General features: G+C 37.5%; 1 protein-coding gene across 1 annotated transcript; it reads right to left on the reverse strand.

Annotated features, from left to right (window-relative positions):
• Positions 1-2540: 2540 nt before the first annotated feature.
• On the reverse strand, positions 2541-24386 carry LOC140160153 (acid-sensing ion channel 1C-like). Its single transcript, XM_072183430.1, has 6 exons — positions 23985-24386; positions 22316-22880; positions 21503-21601; positions 3924-4071; positions 3658-3714; positions 2541-2704 (listed from the first exon to the last, which is right to left on the reverse strand). Exons 1-6 carry the CDS (start codon positions 24269-24271, stop codon positions 2541-2543), a joined length of 1320 nt encoding a protein of 439 aa, XP_072039531.1. The 5' UTR covers positions 24272-24386.
• Positions 24387-24607: the final 221 nt, after the last annotated feature.

The following is a 24607-nucleotide window of genomic DNA, read 5'->3' on the forward strand; positions in this document are numbered from 1 at the left end:
ATATGTTACATACAATATTGTACATCTGTGGAGCGCTTTAGACACTCAATTTGAATTTCAGTACGCTGTAGAAGTGACGTAATTAATCGGATTAATTACCATAGCAATAGATGAATACAATTTTGAATTTTGCACTATAACATTAATCACGCGGTACCGATGCATTGAACCATAGATGTCAAAGAAAGGCTGATAATATGCACCTCTAAGATTAGTATCTTTGAAAAGAGCGATATTGTATTCAATGTTTGCTGACATACACAGGCAATTAGTGTAATCTGCTTGTAGTGCAGGGCGATCTATTCAAAAATTGTATTAATCTATTGCTATGGTAGTTAATCCGATTATTACGTCACTTCTACAGTCGTCAGTGAATAGGGATGCGGATAGAACCCATTTGTGCAACAACTATTAAGTGATGTAGACGTCCCCTGTGCAATATCTTGTACCCTTGTGATGCTGGCCACCGTGATAGTTTGTCTAATTTGTCCCCCTTGAAAGTTGTATACAACCATTCCTTTGCAAATCCTGGACAAGTCCTGGAAATATCGCTGCCTCGATTTAGAGTTGGACAGTATTTGGAATCTGAAGGCTTATACTTATAGCATCGGGTTGGTTACCACATTTCTGTCGGGTGTAATGCATCCGCTTCATGTCCGCGATGCCCTGCCTTTCTTTTGATGGCATCTTATACAACATGTTACAATAATACAATCCGCAAATTCCACAATAGTTACCAAGCTCATTCCACACAGTAATCCCATATATCCACAGGCCGCCGCAATAGTCGGACACCTTCTCCACATGTTACTCACCGACCTGGTTACACGTTACTGTGGGATGGAATTCCATTCGTCAACAAGGATTCGTCGCAGGTCATTCAATGTGGTTGCATATGGCACGCACAGCACGATCAAGCTGGTCCCACAAGTGTTCAATCGGGTTGAGGTCTGGCCCCCGGGTCTGGCCTGATGGCAGGCCATTTTGACTCTACTCCCATATTCTGTAGGTAGTCGTTGACTACCGTGGATATGTGGGGCGAGCGGTGTCATCTTGGAGGATTGCATTAGGTCCCAGATTGTGAAGTGGGATTGCAGCTTGCTGCAGAGAATAATGATCAATTTGGCAAATTCTTTTTGAGACCCCACTACATTCACAAGGCGTGTACTCAGCCGTGAAAAATGTTATTGTTCCAAATGAGGTGTCATTGTAAAGGGGAGTATTGTAGCTATCCATTGATATGCAACACGATATGAATATGTCACAAATAATTTGAGATACAGATGCTTGAAAAAACTTTCCAAACTTTTGTTGAGGAGTTTATAAAAATCTCGACAAATGTATCTTCATCTTTTCCTGACCTTGATTGATATGCCCACGAATGTACTTGTTGGTAAATTGGTTTTGCAATTAGAAACTCTCTCCCTTTCCTTCTACCCTGTCTCTTCTAATGTAAAAGAGTAAAACATCTCACTCTATAAGTGAGAAAAGTAAAAATAACTCCAGAGAGGACACCCCCCTTTCAAGATGAAGGGGCATTACTCTTTTCTAAACTCCACAACAAAAGTTTGGAATTTTTTTCAAGCATCTATATATATCTCAGATTATTTGTGACATGTTCATATCGTGTTTCATAGCAATGGAAAGCTGCGTTATTTCCCTTTGCAATGACATCACATTTGAAGCAATCACCTTTTTCACGGCATAATACACGTTTATGCCAAATTGACCATTATTCTGTGCTCAAACAACACTAGTCACTGACCTCAATAGCGGGTGGAAAAACCATACGCAGCCACAACAGCCTGGCACCTCCTCCTCATGTTGCTCACCAACCTGGTCACACGTTGCTGTGGAATAGCATTCCATTCTTCTAGGATTCGTCGCAGGTCATTCAATGTGGTTGCATTGGCTTCTCTGACACGCATATAGCACGACCAAGCTCAAGCTGGTCTCACAAGTGTTCAATCGGGTTGAGGTCTGGGCTGATGACAGGTCATTCCATTCTCTCTACTCCCATATTCTATAGGTAGTCGTTGACCATGTTGAATTGTAGGAGCGAGCATTTTCATCTTGGAGGATTGCATTTGGCCCCAGATTATGGAGATATGGGATTATAGCTTGCTGCACAGATTAATGGTTAATGTGGCACATTCTGTTTGAGACCCCACTACATTCACAAGATGTGTACTCAGGCATGAAAAAGGTGATTGTTTCAAATGTGGTGTCATTGTAAAGATGAATAAAGTAGCTATCCATTGATATGCAACACGATATGAACATGTCACATCAAATAATCAAAGATATGTCATAAAGGAACATTACTCCTTTTCAAGAAATTTCATACCTTTCATGCTTGTCATGTCATATCTTGGAATGTCTTTGGTTCCTACTCTTTTAGGAGTGCTTATCAGTCTTTTAGAGCCGGGGTGTTGTTCACTCGTTTGGGTTGATTTTTACCCTTCTTTTTCATTATGTTACATTAAGAGAGAGAAATATGGAATATACATGGATTTATGAACGGACGTTTTTAACGGGGATTAATCGTACCTGAGAGTGGTTTCGCTGAGATTACCATATTCTTCTATCAATACTTGAGTGATGTGTGTATTAGGCCAGTATGCCATAGACACTAATCCATCATAATAACTAGAATTGCAGGGTACAGGGCAATCACAATGAATATTATTGGCAGTAAAATTGGCTGCAACAACAACAACAACAAACAACAAAAATACTTTATTAATGACAATGATGATAATTCTAAAAAACATGGTAAAAACATGAGCTATGGGAACATATCCTTGACCTTGGTGATTTATTTCACACATATTGTCGGTCCACTATTGCTTTTAGCGGCCAAAGAAAATAGTGTAAAATTGCAAATATTCTCGCATTTCGCGCGAAATAAACCCAATGTGTGTGTATCAACTTTCACTTCAAATTAGTATCAAACAGTAAAATTTTGGCCATGAAGTTGCAAATTCTTGACTATAGATTAGTAAATTAACATCATGAAATATGACTGTTGATAGCCTATTATGATTAACGGAAGTGTCGTCCAAATGTTGTGTAATTCACACACAATAATGTTGATCATGTCTTACGTAAGGTGCAAAGCACATTCAATGGAATTACAAATTATAAAAACCAAAATCAAAAACTTGAATCAAACTATTGATACATAGTATGGCGCGCCGATGGTCAGTGTACTTCGGTTATATCTATAAATAGCGTGACCAAATCCTCATGCACTGACCACTACACAGAAAGGGATAGGAACTCTGTAGATAAATATCATCAAAATTTAAGTATTAATTGAATTGCAAAATTATTACACATTTCGCAATTCCGAATTTGTAATATGTTATCAAAAACAACATTTTGAAAGTATTTGACGACGGAAATAAATATTCAACGACGGAAACTTTTACAATATAATCACAAAGTTGAACAAAATAGACAATTTTGCTGCACAGCAGTCTGACGTTGTTCCGTCTTTGCATTCAAATGTATAGAAAGACCACTCGCTATGTATTACTGTCATGGCAGCGCGGAGGTGATCACGTGCACATTTATAAACGCGCATTTATATATAACCGAAGTACACTGATAGCTACTGATGGTGGTTTAAGTAATTAAAGAAATTCATCAAACCTTCAGCAGGTGTAATACACTCGTAAGACTCCCGTGGTGAACACACACGCACCTCTCCTATTACAGATGTGATGGTTGAGGAAGATAAAAAAAAAGACGTCAAGGGGAAAAAAAATAGGGGAAAAGAGGAATGAAATACAATGTTATACTAGTTTAATTTAATGAAATACAGGAGGATAATATTAATAGCTTAAATATATATCACAAAATTTCTTCAAAATTCTAACAAACTTACCCCTGCATGTCAAAGTTACCCCATTACATACCTGGATAGCGGTAGTCCCGACAACCACATTTCCTTAACACATAATTAATTTTACATTCATGTTGACATAATGGAACAGTATACACCGTGGAATACTGAAGGTCTGCGTTGGTACAGTTAGATTGGAATGGCCAAGGTAGATTTTCAACCTGGAGACATGAAAAGAAACAGGAAAATTCAGAATTCTTAAAAGAAGTGAGCGATATTGGATCAGAGGGTTATGCACTAAGGGTCAGGATCATTGGCCATTGTGACTACATTATGCCCGTCCGTCCGACTCATTTAAGAGGATTCATCGAATGGGCTGCAATGTGCTGGGTAGCCTTTTGTGGAACACAGCAAAATCACGAAAGGCACAAAGCAGTCGCTACTATCAAAAAAAGCTAATTTCTTTAGAAAACAATAAAATTGAATATTGTGAGAGTTTAATGCTGAGAACCGAAAATAAGTTTGGGCAAGAGAAGTTATTTGATTATCTACCACTCTTCCAATATTAGGATTAAACCAGCGTGGCACACTGGTTAAGGTCTTTGCCTTTGGTGCGAGAGGTCCCGGGTTCAATTCCCCGCAGGACCAAAAAAAATCTCCGCTCTCCCCGTGGTTCATCTGGTATTGGCGGGGCAGATGATCCATGATAAAGACCTCGTTTACAGGCGGTTCCGATCAGGGTAACGCCCGATTGTCGGCTACACTTGCCTGTCCTGTAAAAATACCCCGACCAGCTATCTACGGCGACCCCCTTCGTTCACCAGGTCACTTGTGCCTCGCCGAAGTTTCGTCAGCGTTATCTCCTAGATTTCAGCTGTTATTAAATGCCTAGATATGCCCGACATAAAAAAAAAATCTTGCTCTAGCTCCTTCAATTCAATGCATTATTCAACAGAAATCCAGCTTAATTTTTACAAAAAATAATTCATATTCCATTCCAAATCTTCCCTCCTGTAATACAAACTGGAAAACTGATTAATACCCGCGAGTAAAACCAACATGTGTACGAGTAGAGCATCGCCGCCGGCTTGGTACCAGTTTGAGCCAAAGGAGAGCAAAATCTAAGAGGGTGGGTGTACACTCAGTCTGTTTTGGCATGAACTGAAGCTAACTGAGTATATACTAGTCACCTTTCAGCTTCTTTATTTCTTTATACAATAGCTCTATCACAGCCTTGATCTTTATCTGTTTATTCTATATACATCACACTCTCTTACTCTTTATTCTGTACGTATCAGATTCATTACCTGTCTGTGTACAGGGTGTAACAATAAAATTTGTACAATTTTGATAATAGAATGACACAAGTATGCCGCTTATTTTTTGGGTTGATATTTATATGTCTATCAAGATAATTTCTTTAGCCACCAGATAAGCTTTGTTCCAATAAAATCGATGGTATACAAGTGAAGACATGGCCAATTATGTAACCTAGTCTTAAAATCGCTTGGGCCACTTTTTGTCTAAGGGTTACAAAAGTGACTGAATAGAGTTGAACCATGGACCAGTTGGACGGTGCTCTTATGATAGCTAGTTTTAAACAATGGGGTATTCAAAGTGGTAGAAATGATTACATAATAGAATATCTCCTTGAGTTTTTGAAAGTCACAACTAAGCACTGATATAACAACCTCATTTACTAGAAATCGTGGCTGCAGCTTAACAACTTCAACCGCAATTCACGTTGGAAGAGCGTATTTTTATGGTTGTGACATTCGGTAGCACATGGAGTCAAGCAGAAACCATACGATTGTTTACAGCTCATTTTCCAAACTCACGTCTTCCATCAAGACATACAATTACATAGAACTGTGAGAAGTGTGTAGAATTTGTTAACAAAAATGCTGGCATTAGGGTCGCCCTAAAACAACTAGAAGCCCAGCTGAACTTAATTTCAAAATTTTTGTACTTATGGATGCAAAAACTGTTCTCAGTTTTACCAATGATACGAGTATCTCAGGGATATGAGAAAATTAATTACTTTATAAGATTATTTGAAAGAAATGTCATGACTTCCTTTATTTTAAAGAAATATCATAATTATCATTATTAAGTTCATGTTAATTATATGAAGAAATACCACTTATAATTCTTTTGTGTCAGTTCTTTGATGTTTAATACACGATAAGCATATCTACGCGCTTCAAACTTGATATGCGCAAACATGGCAAAAGTGGCCCAACACGTTTTCTGGACGATTTAATTAATCGGACATAACTTTTGAACCCAAGCTAGAAAAGAAACCAACTAAATGTGTTCTTTTAGCCAAGATATTACTGATTGTATTGCATATAACATTTGTGCCATAACTCTTTTAGTTTTTTCCTGAGAAGTCAAAATGCAATTGTATAAATTTTATTGTTACACCCTGTATAATAGCCACAGACTTGATCTTTATTATTTTTATTCTATGTAATTCACTTTCAGCATCTTTATCTCTATACAATAAAACACCTTTTTCCCAGAATGCACAACAAAACGCAGTGTTTGATCGAGTTAACAATATCTGAATATTTTAATGAAAAGTAAAGTATGATTCATCGTTGATATTTCAAACGAACATAAAATACATACAATCATTTAGAATCAAATGCATAAATTTAGGAATGTTACTTCACCAGCAGCATTCTTGTTAATGATTGCAACGTTCTGATTCACTACATGGTTCTGGACTAATGGTGTTTATCCTAATTCACTTGTGCAGCGAAGTCCACTGTTGACTTGAATATATCCTTTGCGTATGAAATCCTCGCACCGATGACAATCTCTGCAATCATATGGAAAGGTTTCTATACAAAAACGATTCTCTTATAAACCATCTATGCACAGTTTCCACATCGATACACATGAGCGCACATTTTCGTCCAAGATCTTCCAAACAAGCAGTGAAATGTCTCCACACAGTCTTTGATTATAAACACAGCCAAATTAAAAACTCTGATTAAATGGGGATGGAACTAGTGGAGGCTTTTTATTTTGGCAGTGTTTACTACACGGTTGAGTGCACAGCATCGTAAGAGCTGTAGAGCTTCTAGCTGGAAAATGGGCCTCTGTGATTGGTTTTTGTGAGAACCTCAAGTGTCCTCTTCATCCAATCAGAATTTTGTTTTATATCAAAGGATATAACACTAACACTAAGCTAACACTTCCCCCTAAAAGCACTTTTCGTCATTAGGTCAACAGATAACGCAATTCAATGTTATAGCAAGGCGAACGTGGTAAATCTGTTGAAAACTACCTATCCAAACACATTTTTTAAAAGTCAAAACCTGAAGTGTTCCTTACAATATTTTTTCAAATTTTATGTCATTAAATGAAAAGGCACACTTATATTGTCCATATACTAGCGTCATTAGAATGAGCAATGGCCAATTCTCTTTAAATTGCAAATATTGTGCAAAAAGTTACCATTTTTGCCTGTTTTGTCATACGGTTATAAATTCAATGAACTATGACTTTTCTAAAGAGCGCTTACAAATTGATATGTTCACCTTTCTTTCAATTTCTAATAGAAAACAAGCCTGTCTTGCTTTCCACTTACGTTGACAGATGTGTTGTTTCATAAACCAAACTTCAACAAGTCGACAGACGAATATAGTCCTTTCTTGGAAGAGTACGCACTTTGACCTATTCTAGATCTTCTCCGTTATTACTGGATAGTAATACATTGACTGCAAAAGATTATTTTATAAGGCATATGTACTTGTAAGCACATTACCTAGCCCACAACAGTACTATGAAAATATTCATAATTATTGATGCTGTGATGGGGCTACTGTATAGAGATAAAGATGGTAAAAAAGACTAGTGCAGTATAAAAGGATTAAGATCAAGGCTGTCGAGATAAAGATCTAAATGTGATTGGTAAAAATAAAAAGCCGATGCACGGCGTCATCATCCCTATATCTTCGTGTCAGAAATTGCCATGATAGTAGGGCGAATCCACTAGTTCTTCAACAGTCCCACATGGCGATTTTGTTCGAGAAAGGCCGATCGACTCAGGCTAAGCGCACCACCGGTTACGATAAAAAATATACGTTTCTTCTCCGTTACAAATGCAAATTATCAGCTGAAATGACTCATTTTTACGATCTGCACATGCTCATTTAAAACCCTCTGTAATGTTGCCAACTCAACAATTTTTTTCAGTTTTTGTTTTCAAGACGCAAGTTGGGTAGTCAATATGCACAGTGGCGCTTATCATATTCTTTCAACACATATATTCAACTGCAAGTCTTACAAAAGTTTTGTACAAATACCAAAAATAACGGGATATATTCAAGGATAATATAATCATATCAAAAGAATCTACACCAACAGATCACCACATCATTTTCATTATAACTAGGAATAAAACCAATTCATCTCAATATGCAACTGAGGAATGTGATCTTTTTGTCCCCGAGTTAACTATTCTATACAAACATTAAAAGACTCGACCTTAAACAATACGTTGACAATAGGTTTAGCCTGGATATTTTGAAAGAAAACTCATAGCTGAATTAATTACACCGCTGAGCTATTGGCGATTGGTTTTTAGCCAATGATTAGGTTTTAACCAATCGTCACCGAGCGCGGAGTATATAGTACCGGGTGTCCCAAAAAAAGGTTATATGTAGATTTTTGAAAATAATCTATGTTAATGTTGACAAATATAAATATCCTTTTCATGACATAATCTATGTACCCTCTACTAGTACCCCTGTGAATGTCAAGTTCACAACCTACGTACTTTGTCTGCATTCTACGCATTCCTGAGCAAGCTCTTTACATGACATAATGCAACACGCGCCCCGCGGTTCATTTACCGTCACAGCCCACATGCATTTGGCGGGGCACTTGAGTAGGCTCAGCCATGGCAGATGCAGTATTTTATTCTGATAAACAAAGAATAAAACTTGTTTAGTTTTATTTCAAGAGTTCAGGCAGAAATTTAAAAACAAAGAGCAGCGATTTCAAGTCAACAAAATCCAAACAAGGCCTAAATGCAAAAGATTGTTATTCATTTCACTATGTTGATGACAGGAGTTACAGCGTGCAGAACTTCTTTCACCAAAAACGTGTTCTTCTCTAATGACCATCTTCTTTTATTTGTTACCACCAAGAGTCCAAGAAGTTATAAAACTGATTTATTTTCAGTGTACAATATTTAGTTGTTCAATATCTTTCTTTTGTGCAATAAGTTCAACAATGAAAAATAAGAAAAACATAAAAGTAATAAAGAAAAAAAATCTGAAAACAAAGATGTGTGTGTATTCAACTATTGTTGTGCGATATTTTGATGGTTAGCCACTCTTGACACCCCTGTCATCTTGCGCTCATAGGTTAAGTTGCTTTTAGGTACGGAATTGAAACTTAGCAAACAGTTACAAGAAGTATCAATAAATAATATCTGAAAAAATTACATTGTTTTGTTGTACCATCACAAAATGCGGTTCATTCTCTACATGTAACCTTTTTATGGGACACCTTGTATAAGCTTATTTTGTAATAGAAGCTACGCTCAACATCCGGCGAGCAGTTTATAAAGACACGTGCTTTGATGCCTATACAAAGATAGATAGATAGATAGATTTATTATTATCTTTTCACTCATTACATGATACAAGAATAATACATAAGAATAATACATTATAAAAGATATCAGGAATAATACATATATAATAAACTATGGAAATGCATAATACAACGATGAGTGAAGGAATTACAGTAAAGGCCCAAAGGCCTGTAGCTCTGTAACCCCTTGATACAGGTATATGGCATTTATTTGACATGGCAGCAGGTTGGTAGACAACAAAATGCCGAGTCCAACCAACCAGCTGTCATGTCCATCAATGACATATCCTATGTTAACATTTAAGGAAAAAAACAAAGAAAAACAAAATGCACATATCAAAAACTAATTAGGCGCGTGAAAGTCGATTCCGAGTTTATCGTCCCCCGCCCGCGTCACTTTTTGGACACCAAAAACACCCGCGTCAAATTTTCAAAAATGCCAAAATAATTCATTATTTTCAAAGTATCAGTGTTTTCACCAGTTTTAGCAATTGGAAACATATATTTTTGTTTGTAAAACATCTAAATTTATAACTTGCAACCAAAACCAGGCTCTTTTCTAACTTTTCTAGTCCCTACCCATATAAAAACATGTTTATAAATAACATGTATGAGTGTGGCTTTAAATCAACACGCACATTAGGTCAATAATGAAATCTGATGAAATAATGAAAAATGAAAAAGTCACCTCACCAACCTGGGAAAAAAAAGGGACGATAAACTCGGAATTGACTTTCATGGGCCTTATTGAAAGTAAATTAATGAAATTAGTGAACAAAATATTGGTGAGGTACACATGATTGAAAGACTAAGAATAGCTTTGCATAAGATGTTGTTTATACTTTTTCCGGAATTGCTTCACTGATGCCTATACAAAATAATTCTTTACCTGGCGTGGACGATGTGCGACGATCAGGGATATTATATGGAAATAAAAGTAGACGCTAAAAGTGAACTGTAATCATGTACAATAACCCCGTCACAGCGTTGATCTTTTTTTTTTTTTTTTTTTTTGGTTTCTGTTATTTACAAAGTTCTAAAACCTTAGACGTCTGTTGCTTCCTATTGGTAGCTGACGTAGGCGGCGCTGTTAGTTACTGGTCATAAATATGCGGAAGGAAGTAGTTGCCACAATCCCTGTTGAGTGTATTAGCCTGCCCCCTCTTTCTTATCATAATTGACTCCTTCATGTGTCTTCTTTTTCTGTTGGTTTCAATGTCTCTTATTTCATGTATTTTGGTTTGGTCTTCAGCGACATGATCCGTAAGAACGATTTCCTAGGGGCATTTTCAACAGATGTTTTTCTTTGGGCCTTGGTGTATGGTAGCTTATGTTTTTCCGATTTAGATTTGTACTCTTCATTCTCGTGCCAAAGAGTTTCACCGATGTAAGATTTTGGGCAACCTAAGCAGGGGATTTCATACATACAATCTGCTGTAGTTTCGACGTCCAGCTTTATCTTTGGGGTGAACTAGGTGGTTTTTAAGCGTTTTGTGTGGCTTGAAAGGAACTCTTTCTTGCGGAAGGAACTACTTCCTTCCGCATATTTATGATCAGTTACTAACAGCGCCACCTACGTCAACTACCAATAGGAAGCAACAGACGTCGATGGTCAAAACTTGAGAAAATGCTGTGCTACAGCACGAAACGTCATTGAGGTATGCCAACAGCACATATTTAGTGGATTTGTTTTAGAACCTTGTAAATAATTTTAATGGACAATCCTGATGAATCTATTTGCGCAGTTGTTTCTGTTTATGGTAATCCGGTGAGGTAAACACCAACTGGTCATCCGGGTAAAACACCAATGTTTGTTTATAGTATTGGTCTTCTGGTTGCCCAGTAAAAGCATGATTGTCTCCCCTATTTGTAGCATAGATGCAGGTAAAGCAACATTTAGTTTCTGGTGTTGGTCATATTAGGATATGATAGGTTTAAGATAGGAAGCTTTATTTCACCATGGAAGCCCAACTCAAACAAGTTGTTCTCATGACGCATGTTTAGGGGTGTTTAAAAATATTTAAACAACCTAAGAAAAAGAAGAAATGAAACACAGTTTAACACTGGTAAAATAATTTTTTATTCACAATGTTATGGATATGAATGTATAAATTAATTATTGACAATGACGAAATGCGTACATGAGCATGGCAACATGGAGTTGTGTGTAAAAAAGCTTAAAAAACTCAATGTGGTTAAGGGATCTGGAATGAGCAATAAATACTGTCCAAACGTTCATACCCCATCCCTTAAAATACCCAATACTATGGACTTTATTCTCTGCGTAATAACTGATATTTCTAATGTGTGGTGCTGTACTCAACATCCGATATTTATTGCCAAGTGTGATATCTTTGATGGTGTTAAATTGGAATCATAGATCTGCAATGATATTTTGTTCCATTTTGTGGGCTTTTATCTCTCTCACCAAATGGGTTTTAAGAGAAAATCTCTTTGATTGTAAATGTATGAAGGATAAGAATCTCAGGCTCAGTGCCAGAAGTGCCGGAAAGTGCAATAGCTGCGCTGTGAACATTTTACAATACACGTCGTATATTATACTCATCTACACATGACAGATAGACATGGCAGCTTCTGGGACTGAGCAGTCGAGATGCTATACTAACGTACAATACAATACAATACAATACAATACAATACAATACATTACATTACAATACAATACAATACAATACAATACAATACAATACAATACAATATAATACCACATTATTCATAATACAACATGTCTTCCCTAACATGGCATTTTTCAGTATCAAAATGTCTCCACCTCGTCCAAAATGATTTTAAAAAGTTATCGTGCGGACTTTTCCCGCTAATTGCTTTCGAAAAATAACACATTACGTTATTTAGTTTCCTTTTCTTTTTAGAATATTTAGATACAAGTTCGTGAACAGGTATTAATGTATATTTATAATTGTGCCTTGGTTCAACACCTATCACGTTCAACACCATCCCTATGAAAACATCTTCAATTCTAAAATGTTTCACGTGTGTCGATATTGCCAGTATCAGCGGAAGTAGATCACTGGAGATGATATAGGTCGGTCCATTGACGTAGGGAGGGTATTCTGAGTAAGGGTATTCTGAGGTGTTCACATACCACTTACTACCGAAGCCTCTTATTGGCGCGTGATTGAAATTCAGGTGGCCTTCCACGAAGGTTTCACCAGTAGTTTCCGCTAAATGTTTCACCAAATTAGGAAGATTCGGGATGACATCGCTGTCGATTTTTACAACAAATTTTGCTTCTTTGCAAAAATTAACCGCCCATCGGAGTCCCATCAATGTTTTTAAGGTTAGATTGTTATAGGTATCGATGAAATTTTCCTTACAAATATCATGATATATTTTATTTTCTTCAAGCATTTTGATTTCATCCAATGTTCGTAAGCCTTTACCCAAGAGAAATACGTAAGCTACTCTTTTACCCAATATTTTCTTGCGAGTATATTTTCCCCAAGTTGCTCTTATCCCGTCACGACGCATTCGCTCATTCGGTGCAGTCAGAATGAGTAACACAACAAACACCTCGCTGTCATTTTCGTTAGTCCGTTGACAAATATGCGAATTCTGGATTACGTATCTCGTAAAATGCGGATTAATCACCTCTGGCGTGAAGAATGTTTTATTATGAACACATTGTTGAATATCAGTTGTATTATCCATGTTATATAAGTTTGTAACGATGTTGTTCTTTCCATATAACATACAGCAAGGACAAGAAACACCCTTTGTTCCTATCACCAGAGAGTTGATATTCTTGAGAGGGCACTCTATTCACGTGGTTTCTTTTCCAACGCTAAAAGATCACGAATTTTGGTGGTTTGCAAATGAAAAGTGTCCGCACTATCGATTGATTACGTAACTGTTATGAATAATGTATTAGGTTTTCAATGCAATCGCCTCGACCCATCAATACATATTATCTGTATTTATCAAAGTACTTGGAATAGCAATCTGGTGAGTTCACTGAACTACGCCCTAATACTGATGGAGTTTTAATGGCGTTTAATGGCGCTAATCCTCTCCATACACAGATGAACAAATACAATAGGAGAAGGTCAACACATATGACCTCCTATATGACATGTTATATGAGATGTACAACAACCTGAATATCATAAAGATCAGTGTTCGTTTGTGCATATGAACTGCATATTTACAATACTAAATATTAGTCGTTATATATTATGCCAAATATTGGTATTATGACAACACGGTATATGCATTGTATATAAAACAACTAATAGATCCTGCTATCATGGCGTCAGGTCATTGGTTCATCATATCCCGTATGTTTCTTAAAATTCATTCATATTTGAGACAAATTTCTGTGCCCATTTTATAGGCGTACAGGTGGATCCGGTTTTTTGGTCATTTTCATTTCTTTTTGATGAAAGAATTAAGGTTTTCCACTGCACGGAGGCCACTATGTGATACTAATTTAATGCTATTTGTAAATGAATGCGGATTCCCGGTTGTTGTTTTTCCACAGTGTGACAACTGTCCACCCATCCAGACAACATCATAACCAGGGACAGGCGATTTGCGCGGAAAAAAATAGCAAATTGCGCGGAACTTTTTTTTTCAGTGCAAATCATGTATACCTAAATTGCGCGGAATTGCGCGGAAAGAAAGTTCCGCGCAAATCGCCTGTCCCTGATCATAACATAATAAAACGTCTGTATTTGTACGATGAGTAAATATTAAACTGAACTTTGCCTTGGAACATTGTGTAAGACGGTGTAAGATTTTGTGGGCGCCCTCAACATTATTATCCTCTTTGTATCCGTTAAATGACATGGCATAGACTGTGTGAATTCTATGAAGACTACTTATACATAGGGTCATATCCATGGACACAAGTAACGATAATTGACAACACGATACGCGACTGTATTTAGGGGCTAAGCACTAATAATTAATAATGCCGAGTAGGGCCTACTCCTGGGCGACTCGTGTGGGCAAGGACGGTGACCAAATGAGTCCCAAATTTCACCGGGGTGGGGGGGCACTCAAGTATGATAGTGTAGGCCTAAACGCATGACTTTTTTAAACACCCCCTAAAACGAGTTTTACCCTACCAGCAAATTTAGGATCATTAGGCGTAAGCTAACTTAATACACTAAAGGAAGTTTTGGATGAGAAAACGGACATTTTGATGAGAAACGGCTTAATGACGCAAAGACAGTTGTGGTAACACCATGGTCGCAGACATGCAAAAAAGCTCAAAAACAGATAGGCCTAGTAATGAAACCAGTTTTTATTTTCCTTGCTCTAGCGAATTCACAGAGAAGGTGTTTCTAGTACAATACAGCGTCGGACTCTAGCTGAGAGCGTAGCCTAAGTCCAAACGGACTCCAAGAAGGGCTCTCCATACACAAATGAACAAACACAAAGGAAGGTAGTCTCCTCCGTGACCAGCTTGATTTCGATGGAGCGAAAACAAATTGGCTGCAGAGGAGACGGGTAATTTTGCCATGCAAATGAGGTGAGTGTCATCCCCTGCTATCACTCTGGTCCTGGTTACTTTGAATTTATGTGTAATCTCAATTTCTGAGAATGTATCAATGGTTCCGGGTATGCTCTCGGTATGAAGATATTCCTCAATAAGTGAATGGTGATGAAGGAAGGCGATGAAAAATGATATGAAACTCCAACAAATTACGAGCAAGCATAAATTCCTATACGCCATCGCTTGACGGGTCCTGATGCTGGTCATTGTATCCAAAATTTCACTGTACATTCTTTGCATGACGATTTAGAACCAGTACAACTTGTACCAAATGTTTTAAGCAATTCTAAATCCGATCATGCTAATCGTAGAGACCTGTAACTACGAAGTGAAAGTCCACTTCAGTTCATCAAGAATTTTACATTTTACGCAAGAACTGGAGATTATGCTAGCAGCAGACAAAATGATATTTTGATCTGAGACGAATTTGTCTCAGATTTTGATGGTATGGTATTATATTCTCTGGCAGATGTGATTTACAGGGGTTAATGGTCGGTATACAGGTTGTATCAAAATAATTGATCTCCGTTTCTTGTTGTTATTGAAAATCCTGCCTGTTCCAAACGCACCATTGGATCCGATTGAATTGAGCGGACGTCATTCTTTCTACTTTTTATTTAACAGTCATTTCATATCAAGTTTTTTTTTATGTACGTTGATCGTAATTGTTTTCTGGTTTGTACCAGGCGAAACACATCACCACATCATTTCATGAATCGCTTCAAAACTGGTGAATAGGTGTTAGTTATGCTCCGATTGCATCTTTTATTTCTATAGGGTTTTTGATTTGCCGCGCGTCAATCAATCAATCAAGTTTGGTCTGCAGGGGGTCTGCCGATATGACATATTGTAATCAAACAGTTTTTCCACTATGTCTACACACAAGCACAAAAACAAAATTCCTCTGATTTTCAAGTTGTTTATCTGCGTTTAATAGTTAGTGGCCCATGCTCTTGTCATTGGCTTAGGACGATTTTCAACATGTGGGGCTAACAAACAAACAATTTTGGTAACCCATCCTGGGGGTGCCCGACGGGGTTTTCCCCCTGGGTGTCAGGAAATTTTGCGAAATATAGGTCAAAAACGCCCATTTTCCCCAGTATCTGGTCATATTATTTACTTCATCTCGAATTAGGGGGGGGGAGGCTGAGCCCCGACCAAAATTATTGAGGGGCTGCAAACCCCCCGGTTCCTAAGCCTATGCTTGTGAAATTCTACATGTAGAGTTTTCTATGTAGGGTGTGTTGATCTATAGTTGAGATGCAGCAGATATAAATATCTAGAAAAATAGATATCACAAGCTTTGTCGTTTTAATCGTCATGAATTGTGGTTCTGAATTCACCTCTTTATAAGTTTAATAACGACTATGTGATCATTTGCTTTTCTCTCCAACGAGGGATTCTTGACACTATATATTAAAATTCACACAGATTAATATTCGTAATTGGTTTAAAAAAAGTGAATAAATAGATCATTTTACCGCAGATGCAATTGAGCATGAAGTCGAGCAGCCAGAGACACGCACATATTTTAAACCATATCCTTTTAAGTATTGACTTTCGTGACTTTCACGTCAGGTTGGTCAACCCATTAATGAATGTCAATAGCTGATTACAAAGGAATGTGTATTGAATAAGTTGGAAAAGAGTCATACCTCTTGTTGACGGATATTTCCCATAAAAGACACCATGCACAGTTTTGACAGTTTTAAAAGCATTGTTATTTGTTCAAATAAATATTAATTATATAATAAATATTTCACAATACTGTATATGAATTATGAATATGAATTTATAATTTATTGTGAAATATGATTCTCCCACGAGGGTTCTTCCTCTTTCCTGAGTTGCTACCGTTGGTGGCGCTAGAAGCTGATCGAAAAAATTCGGTAAGAAATCGAGACGAAGGGAATTATTTCTTACCGAATATTTTGGACCAACTTCTGTGATCGACGGGAGCAAAATAATATTCCCATTAAACAGTTTTAATTGACAATTTAGATCTAAATTAAATATTATACAATACAATAACATTATACAATACAATACAATACAATACAATACATATACAATGCCGGAAATGTAGCCATGCACATTATACATAATACAACATGTCTTCCGTAACATGGCATTTATCAATATTAAAATGCTTCCACCTCGTCCAAAATGATTTTAGGAATTTCTCGTGGGGACTTTTCCCGGTAATTGCTTTAGAAAAATAACACATTATACTATCTTTTCTTTTACTTTTAGAATATTTAGATACAGGTATTAATGTATATTTATGATTTTGCCTTGGTTCAGCGCCTATCACGTTTAACACCATCCCCATGAAAACATCTTCAAGTTTAAAATACTTCACGTGTGTCGATATTGTCAGTATCAGTGGAAGTAGATCGTTGGATATGAGATAGGTCGGTCCATTGACGTAGGGAGGGTATACTGAGTAAGGGTATTCTGAGATGTTCACATACCACTTGCTATCGAAGACTCTTATTGGTGCGTAATTAAAATGGAGGTGGCCTTCCACGAAAGTTTCATGCGTAGTTTCCTTTAAATGTTTTACCAAATTAGGAAGATTCGGGATGACATCACTGTCGATTTTTAAAACAAATTTTGCTTCTTTGCAAAAATTTATTGCCCATCGGAGACCCATCAATGTTTTTAAGGTTAGATTGTTATAGGTACTAGGTATCGATGAAATTTTCCTTACAAATATCATGATATATTTTATTTTCTTTAAAGATATTGATTTCATCCGATGTGCTTAAACTTCTACCCAAGAGAAACACGTAAGCTACTTTTTTACCTAATATTTTCTCACGGGTAAGTTTTCCCCAAGTCGTTCTTATCGCATCCCGACGCAATCTCTCACTCGTTGCAGTCAGAATAAGCAACAGAACAAACACCTCGCTGTCATTTTTGTTAGTCCGTTGACAAATATGCGAATTCTGGATTATGTATCTCGTAAAATGCGGATTGATCACCTCTGGCATGAAGAATGTTTTGTTATGGACGCATTGTTCGATATCAGTTGTATTATCCATGGTATATAAGTTTGTAATGTTTGTGTCCTTCCTACAACAAAGGCAGGAAGCACTCTTTGTTGCCTTCTTTCTATCCGTGGCTACGTATGATTCGTATGCAATCTCACTATCTGAACCAATATCAATGGCTCTAGACATGATGGTATCTTTATCGAAATGATCATCACTATTAAGGCTTTCCACAACTGACTGATGATAAATGAACGTGATAACAAATGATATGAAACTCCAACAAACTACGAAGAAGCAGAAATTCCTATACGCCTTCTGTTGCCGGTTCATTATGCTAGACATTTTGTCCGAAATTTGACTTTTTATTGTATTTTCTTTGCTTTGCAGAATTAGAACGAGTACAAATTAGCTCAAATTGTACCAAAGAAGCTTATTGTATTTCAACGTACATCAATTATTTTGGCCTGACATTCTGCTGATCGCCTTTATACATGCAAGAACACTTTTATTTTGTCTACCTTTGGTTTCTATCTCATGCTCTCGTGGAATACTGCCTGTTAGGTGTGATGTTCTACGCTGTAGTCGCCATAATCAGCAAATAAGAATATGTGGCCAAATCTACCATAAGCTTGGTCGCTTTAAATATCACGAATCGTGGTTCTTAGTAGCAATTTTTGTGAGCATTACGTTTACGGAACATAAATATTCGTAATTGGTTAGAAATTGTGAATATAAGTATGGGCAGTTTTACCGCAGATGCATTTGAGTATGAAGTTGGACAGCCAGAGACACGCAAACGCTTTAAACCATATCCCTAATACATGACTTTCGTGACTTTAACGTTTGTTCTGTCAACCCATATATGAATGTCAATAGTCGATTACAAAGTTGAATTTCTTAAAGTTGAATAAGAATAGCAATTTTATATCTAAAATTATATCTAATTTCTGACGGGTAATGGAGTATTTCAATTTAGAGTTTAAAAATTGAATGCATGTGCAATAGGCTACAATGCACAACCTGAATATTAGCATGATTAGGGCTAAGGCATAAAATTTGGAATTGGGTTTGTTTCAAGTGTCGGTGTTGGGGTTCGGGTTTGACTTTAGGTTTTATGGGTTAGAGTTAAAGTTTAAGTATTCTAAGCTATCTATAGATAGCCCAAAACGTGATTCTTGTTCGACTGTTCAAGAACTTGATTCAACATTGGGGTGGGACGGAGTGTTTTAGAAGAGAAAAAATAGCATACAAAAAATGGACGAAGCTGATACTTTTGCAAGTGTCAATATTCAACAACATACACCTGGTCATCAGACTTGTACCCGAGTCCAGCTCATCCGAGTCCGAGCCGAGCCGAGTCCAGTTGAACCCGAGTCCGAGCCAAGTCCGAGTCCTTTTCTGTCCGAGTCCGGACTCGAGTCCATGTCCGGGGGTGCCGTGTCCGAGCCAAGTCCGAGTCCACCAAAAATATGACCTGAGTCCGGACTCGGGTCCGGACTCGGTCAGAGTCCATGCCTGTGGTGGGGCACTAAACTTTATATCTGACATGTATGTGTCTATCAGTGAAGTAGGGGCCTAAAAAGTGGGGGTGGGGGTCACTGGTTATAAAAAATGAAAAAGGGGGTCATTGGGTAAACATTTTAAACGATAGGGGTCACAGATATTAAAAGTTCTCTAAAAACTTCATGTATCTACATGTACCAGACAACAGTAAATGTGGAGGTGTTGGTGTGTGTGTGTGTGTGTGTGTGTGTCACATTAGTGACATGTAACTCACAGATGTACACAGGCCACAGGGACTCGGGAAGGGGCACCAGGCTGTGTGCAGCATAAATGTACATGGTCATGGAGAGCATTGTATTCAATGGGGGTGGGATAAATTATAGTATAGCTTTACCTTTACCACATTCATTAAAGCAGGCCTGAAAATTTGGAATAACTACTGTTGTATGTATACAAATCAGTTAGGGGTGGGACCCATCCCCCCCCCCCCACACACACACACTTTTATCAGTCAGTCTAGGGGATTATGCTGTTACCAAACAAAAGTTCAAGCATGCGGTATGCTTTGTACCTGTGATATTAATTCCAAATATCTTTTCAAAACTGAACAAATGTGCAGCGAATAGTGAACACATACAAACTACACATGTATGTATTCTCTCGGTCAGGGTTGTTCCATCTAGAGCACTTACCCATTTCTCAGATCTGTCAAAGGGGACACCCTCATGACATCCCTATTGGATTGTACAGGGCCTTTGATTTCCAGTCAATTTTCTCCACATAGAACACATCAATGTGCATTAATTTTCCTTTTGTAATTTATAAGCGTACTCCCCTGATTAGAAATCAAACATTTTTAAATTGTTTCACAAAGAGGTATATTTATCATTATGACATGTTTTGTGATTTCCCCCATTGAGTACAACCGTACGGTGAGTGTCCCCTGTGTCTGAGAGCGCAAGATGGAATAGCCGAATCTATCGCGAGTGATCGACAGAATGTAAAATACCCTATGTAATAACCATATACATAAATGTATGTAACGGAGGAGCACAAAGTTACTACACATTAGGATGAGCTGCCATGCATTGCATACTGCATGGTCCAGTGTGCACTTTTTCTCTTTTTCACTGAGTTGCATGAATTAGAAAGTTCCATGAAAGAAATTTTTGATATTTTATGCAGTATTTATTAAAATCATGCATAATTAATTATCAAGACCTAACCTGTTTATTTCATCATTGCTAACAATAATATGATTATGCTAATTCACAGATATTATTAAATAATATGGTGGATATGTAGGATACATGACAGATGACTTATTTGACAGCCCCCAATTTTAGGGAAAAGAGCAAATAAAGTGAATTCAACAAATTTGAAATCAAATTTTAGATCTATTTTGACATTTTTAGGTATAATCAGTTCACATTTAACATGGATTTAATTGCATGGACTCGGACCGGACTCGGCTTCGAGTCCGAGTCCTTTTGTGTCCGAGTCCGAGCCGAGCCGAGTCTTTGTCATTGGTCAACCAGACAATATTTATTTTTGACGAACAGACCGACGTTGCGACTGAAACTTTCAGTTTTCAGCAGGTTCCAATGCAAATGACCTGGAGTACCGGCGACTTCCGCTATAGATGGCAATCGGACAAAATGTTCTCACGCCTGGGACAGAATTATAAAGGACATTCCCTGTCGATTATAATATATATTTGACGTTGCCGGTACTCAAGATCATTTGCATCACAGCCCAGCTGAAAACTGAAGGTTTCAGTCGCAACGTCGGTTAGATCGCCAATAATAGTATTTCAGGTTGAACAGATTTAATTTCAACAAGATATTGGCTCGTTTGTAGCTGTTTCATCTAATTGTATTTCCTATACCTTTAATCATTCTTACCATAATTTAGGACATAAATAGCATAATGACATTTTTTAATGTTATTATAATTATGTAACAGCGAGTAGTGTTGTAAAATATGTTTATTTACCTTGGTATATCTTGAGCTCACGGAAAAAGCAAAGCCTGGTGCCACAGAAAATCCAAGAGATTTCACCAGAGCAGGCTGACCTTGAGGATGCATCAATATCTGACGAAAAATTGCCAAGATACAAATATGTAAACCTAAGCGAAAAAGACAGTACATGTATGTTGCAGCGTCTTACAAATTGGTTAGGATCACCATTAAACGCAAGGACCCTGGTAAGATCACCCTCACACACACCCATACCTATTGTTAAGTTTGGATCTTTTTTAATTATAAGTAGTTCTGTTACAAATAATGATCGTTACAATAATAATATTGAACGGGCAATGCGAGAATACATTCAAATAAAAATGTGAGAAAGTTCAAATAAAAATATCGCACTCGCCTGTGACTCGTGCAATATTTTAATACCTTGTGCGAAATATTTTTGTATTATAAAAGTATTTCGATATAAAGGAAGCCGTCCATGCCAACTGCCTGATCGGGAAACGCTTTTAATAGTGCAGCATGTTGCCTGTTCCGGAAACATGTAATACTCCAATTCAAATAATATATATATTCGTTATTTCTTGATTTAGAGCTCAAATTAGTTTAATTTTAATCTTTTATCCATGGCTTTTGCATTCAGTAATATTTTCTCTTGATGGCGATTCACTAAACGAGATGTCATTCAAGTGTGTAAAAGAAAAATATCGCCCGATTGCCGCGACTAATTTCGGGTTAACTTCCAAATTCGGAAGAGTTACAAAGTTGCCTGATCAGGCAGTTGGCCCGTACTGATAAGTATTGCATGTTTATATCAATCAATACTAGTACCTTTAACCCAGCGCCAGCATTTTCAGAGGAGGTATACTCGTTCTGTTCTACGTTCAATCGTAAGTAAAGCCCATTTTGACTTCCGGGTTGTCGTACTTCTAGAGTTTTTCTCATCGATAAATGATGATTAAACGAATAACATACACCAGAGTCAGTAATCACACGAGTAAAATTCTCCGGACCACAAGATTCTACCGTTCTCCATGAACACTTCTGTATCATATCCTCAGCTTGATGTGATTGATTAAACGCAAGTTCAGTTAGGTTCCAACGGCTAATCCCAACTGCGTCTTCATACGCATCCCAGTTGATTGACTCGTCGTTTCCTGTTGATTGCATCGTAGGGTTATACAATTTTTGTAACAACACAACTGATGCTGGATCAATAGTGGATTTTCTCCATTGGTTGTAGTTACATAGAGTTACAACAGGGAAGGGTAGGTACGTTACGTAATTCATCGTCACTACGCTAGACATTGGGTATCTGAAAAACTTGAATATGCTATCCATCATGCCATAGATTAACCATACCGTCATCGCTAAGAGAAGAAGTAACCACATGAATCTGAGGAGATTTAAAAATACAGAGTCTTAAGAGCTCTTAAGGATTATGTTTGCATCAGTGACACTAATGAATTTAGTCTATGTGTGATATATAGGAACAAGCTGGCTAGAATAATTTGGTTATTCTACCCTTTGGAGTGCAACATTCCATATTTAACATATTTTTATAGAGAGAATAGGCAAACATTTAAATATTAGGTGCTATAAAGTTGCATGTTCGACTACCATGACTACGCGGATATGGATAGACCATTTTCGGAAAATCCCAAAAGCCTTTGCAGTTGATGCCGTGATGACATTTCGTCGATGCGCACATTTTTACTGCGCACGTTGAATTAGTCTCCACAGCAGCCAGTTTGGTTCCGCTCCCTCCACACAAACAGTCTGCCAATTGCCACTTATAACGCCGTTTCTGATTAGCTACACGAATGTAGCCGTAGAGCTGTACATACGGGAACTTGATTGACCTCAGTCAGCTGGCGAGAATGCCGCGAGATGGCGGGTCAAACTTACTCATGAATAATAAAGTAGCCGTCTAGCCGATCGACCAATTGAAAGCTTTGTTTGACGTCAAGCTGGATGACGTCGGCAGAAAACCGTTAGCGAATCAAAAAGGACCAGTTCGTGATCATTGGCAGACTGTTTGTGTGGAGGGAGCGTAACCAAACTGGCTGCGGAGGAGACTAACGTTGAATAATCACGATGGATGCGCAGTAAAGATGTGCGCAAACGTCATCAGGGTTTTAATATTCCAAAATGGTCGATTGGCTGATATTCAGGTGCTATAAGGTTGACAAAGTACTGGTGATTTGTACAATGAATATCTTCATATAGGTTACCTTTGTCAAATGCCAGATGTGACTTTACATACAAGAAAGCCTAAAATCTTCTTGTATTTTTATAATCGTATTTGGCGTTATGGTTTATTTATCTCCATTGTTTAATACTCATGGGCATTACCGTCAATCCGTCTTGAAATATAGGGACTGAATCGACCTGAATTGTCAAATTGTGGCTGAAAAGAACAAAAAAAATTTGTCATTTTGCCAAAAGATGGAGGGACATGCCCCTACTCCCCGGATTGACGCCGATGCTCATGGGTTACCTTCGTATGATGTGAAATCTTCTTGTAGCCACATATCTAATTCCATGTAGTGTAGTTGAGTCACAAAATTCCTCCGCATGTTCGCTGTAACTCTTCACCAATAATTCACCGGTTTCCTGTTGTTCAGTTGTACCTTGATTTTCACCATTATCATCCATTTCAATCACTGTTGAATGTCTCCTTGTTGGTTCTGATGGTACTTTTCGTCGAGATAAAATTCCTTCGTATGGAATGATGTTATTGTCTTCCGCTGGGGTGACTGAATTCGGAAGTATGTTTTCCGCCATTTTTAGTTGTTACTCCAAAAGGGTATTTTGAAATATATTACTGATCATAATGGTTACCGCTCAAATAAGTAGCCTTGTTCGTAAAGTATGGTTGCCATTGCATGTAAAACGGCATAATATTTTGATTGTTTCCAAAATCCAAGCGTCAGCTGTGCATTTCAATTTGTTTCATAATGTCAAATGTATGTCACTCGTGTTTGTAAGAATACACTATGAAGGCTAGCTAGCAGAAAAATCAATACATTTCTAATTTGTTCGTTTGTGCGCAAATTTGTCAATTTATAGCAATCCCAGAGATCAGCACTAGCTTTCAATTATAGGTCTGTCACACTACAC

The sequence above is a fragment of the Amphiura filiformis genome, chromosome 9 (assembly GCF_039555335.1).
Source record: "Amphiura filiformis chromosome 9, Afil_fr2py, whole genome shotgun sequence".
NCBI classification, from domain to species: domain Eukaryota; kingdom Metazoa; phylum Echinodermata; class Ophiuroidea; order Amphilepidida; family Amphiuridae; genus Amphiura; species Amphiura filiformis.

Coding starts and splice junctions, on each gene's coding strand:
- LOC140160153 (XM_072183430.1), bottom strand. CDS start 24,271: ATGGCGGAAAACATACTTCCGAATTCAGTCACCCCAGCGGAAGACAAT. Junction 4,072..21,502: donor TGAGCTCAAGATATACCAAG/GTAAATAAACAT, acceptor TCATGTCTCCAG/GTTGAAAATCTACCTTGGCC. Junction 2,705..3,657: donor GTGTATTACACCTGCTGAAG/GTTTGATGAATT, acceptor TTGTTGTTGCAG/CCAATTTTACTGCCAATAAT.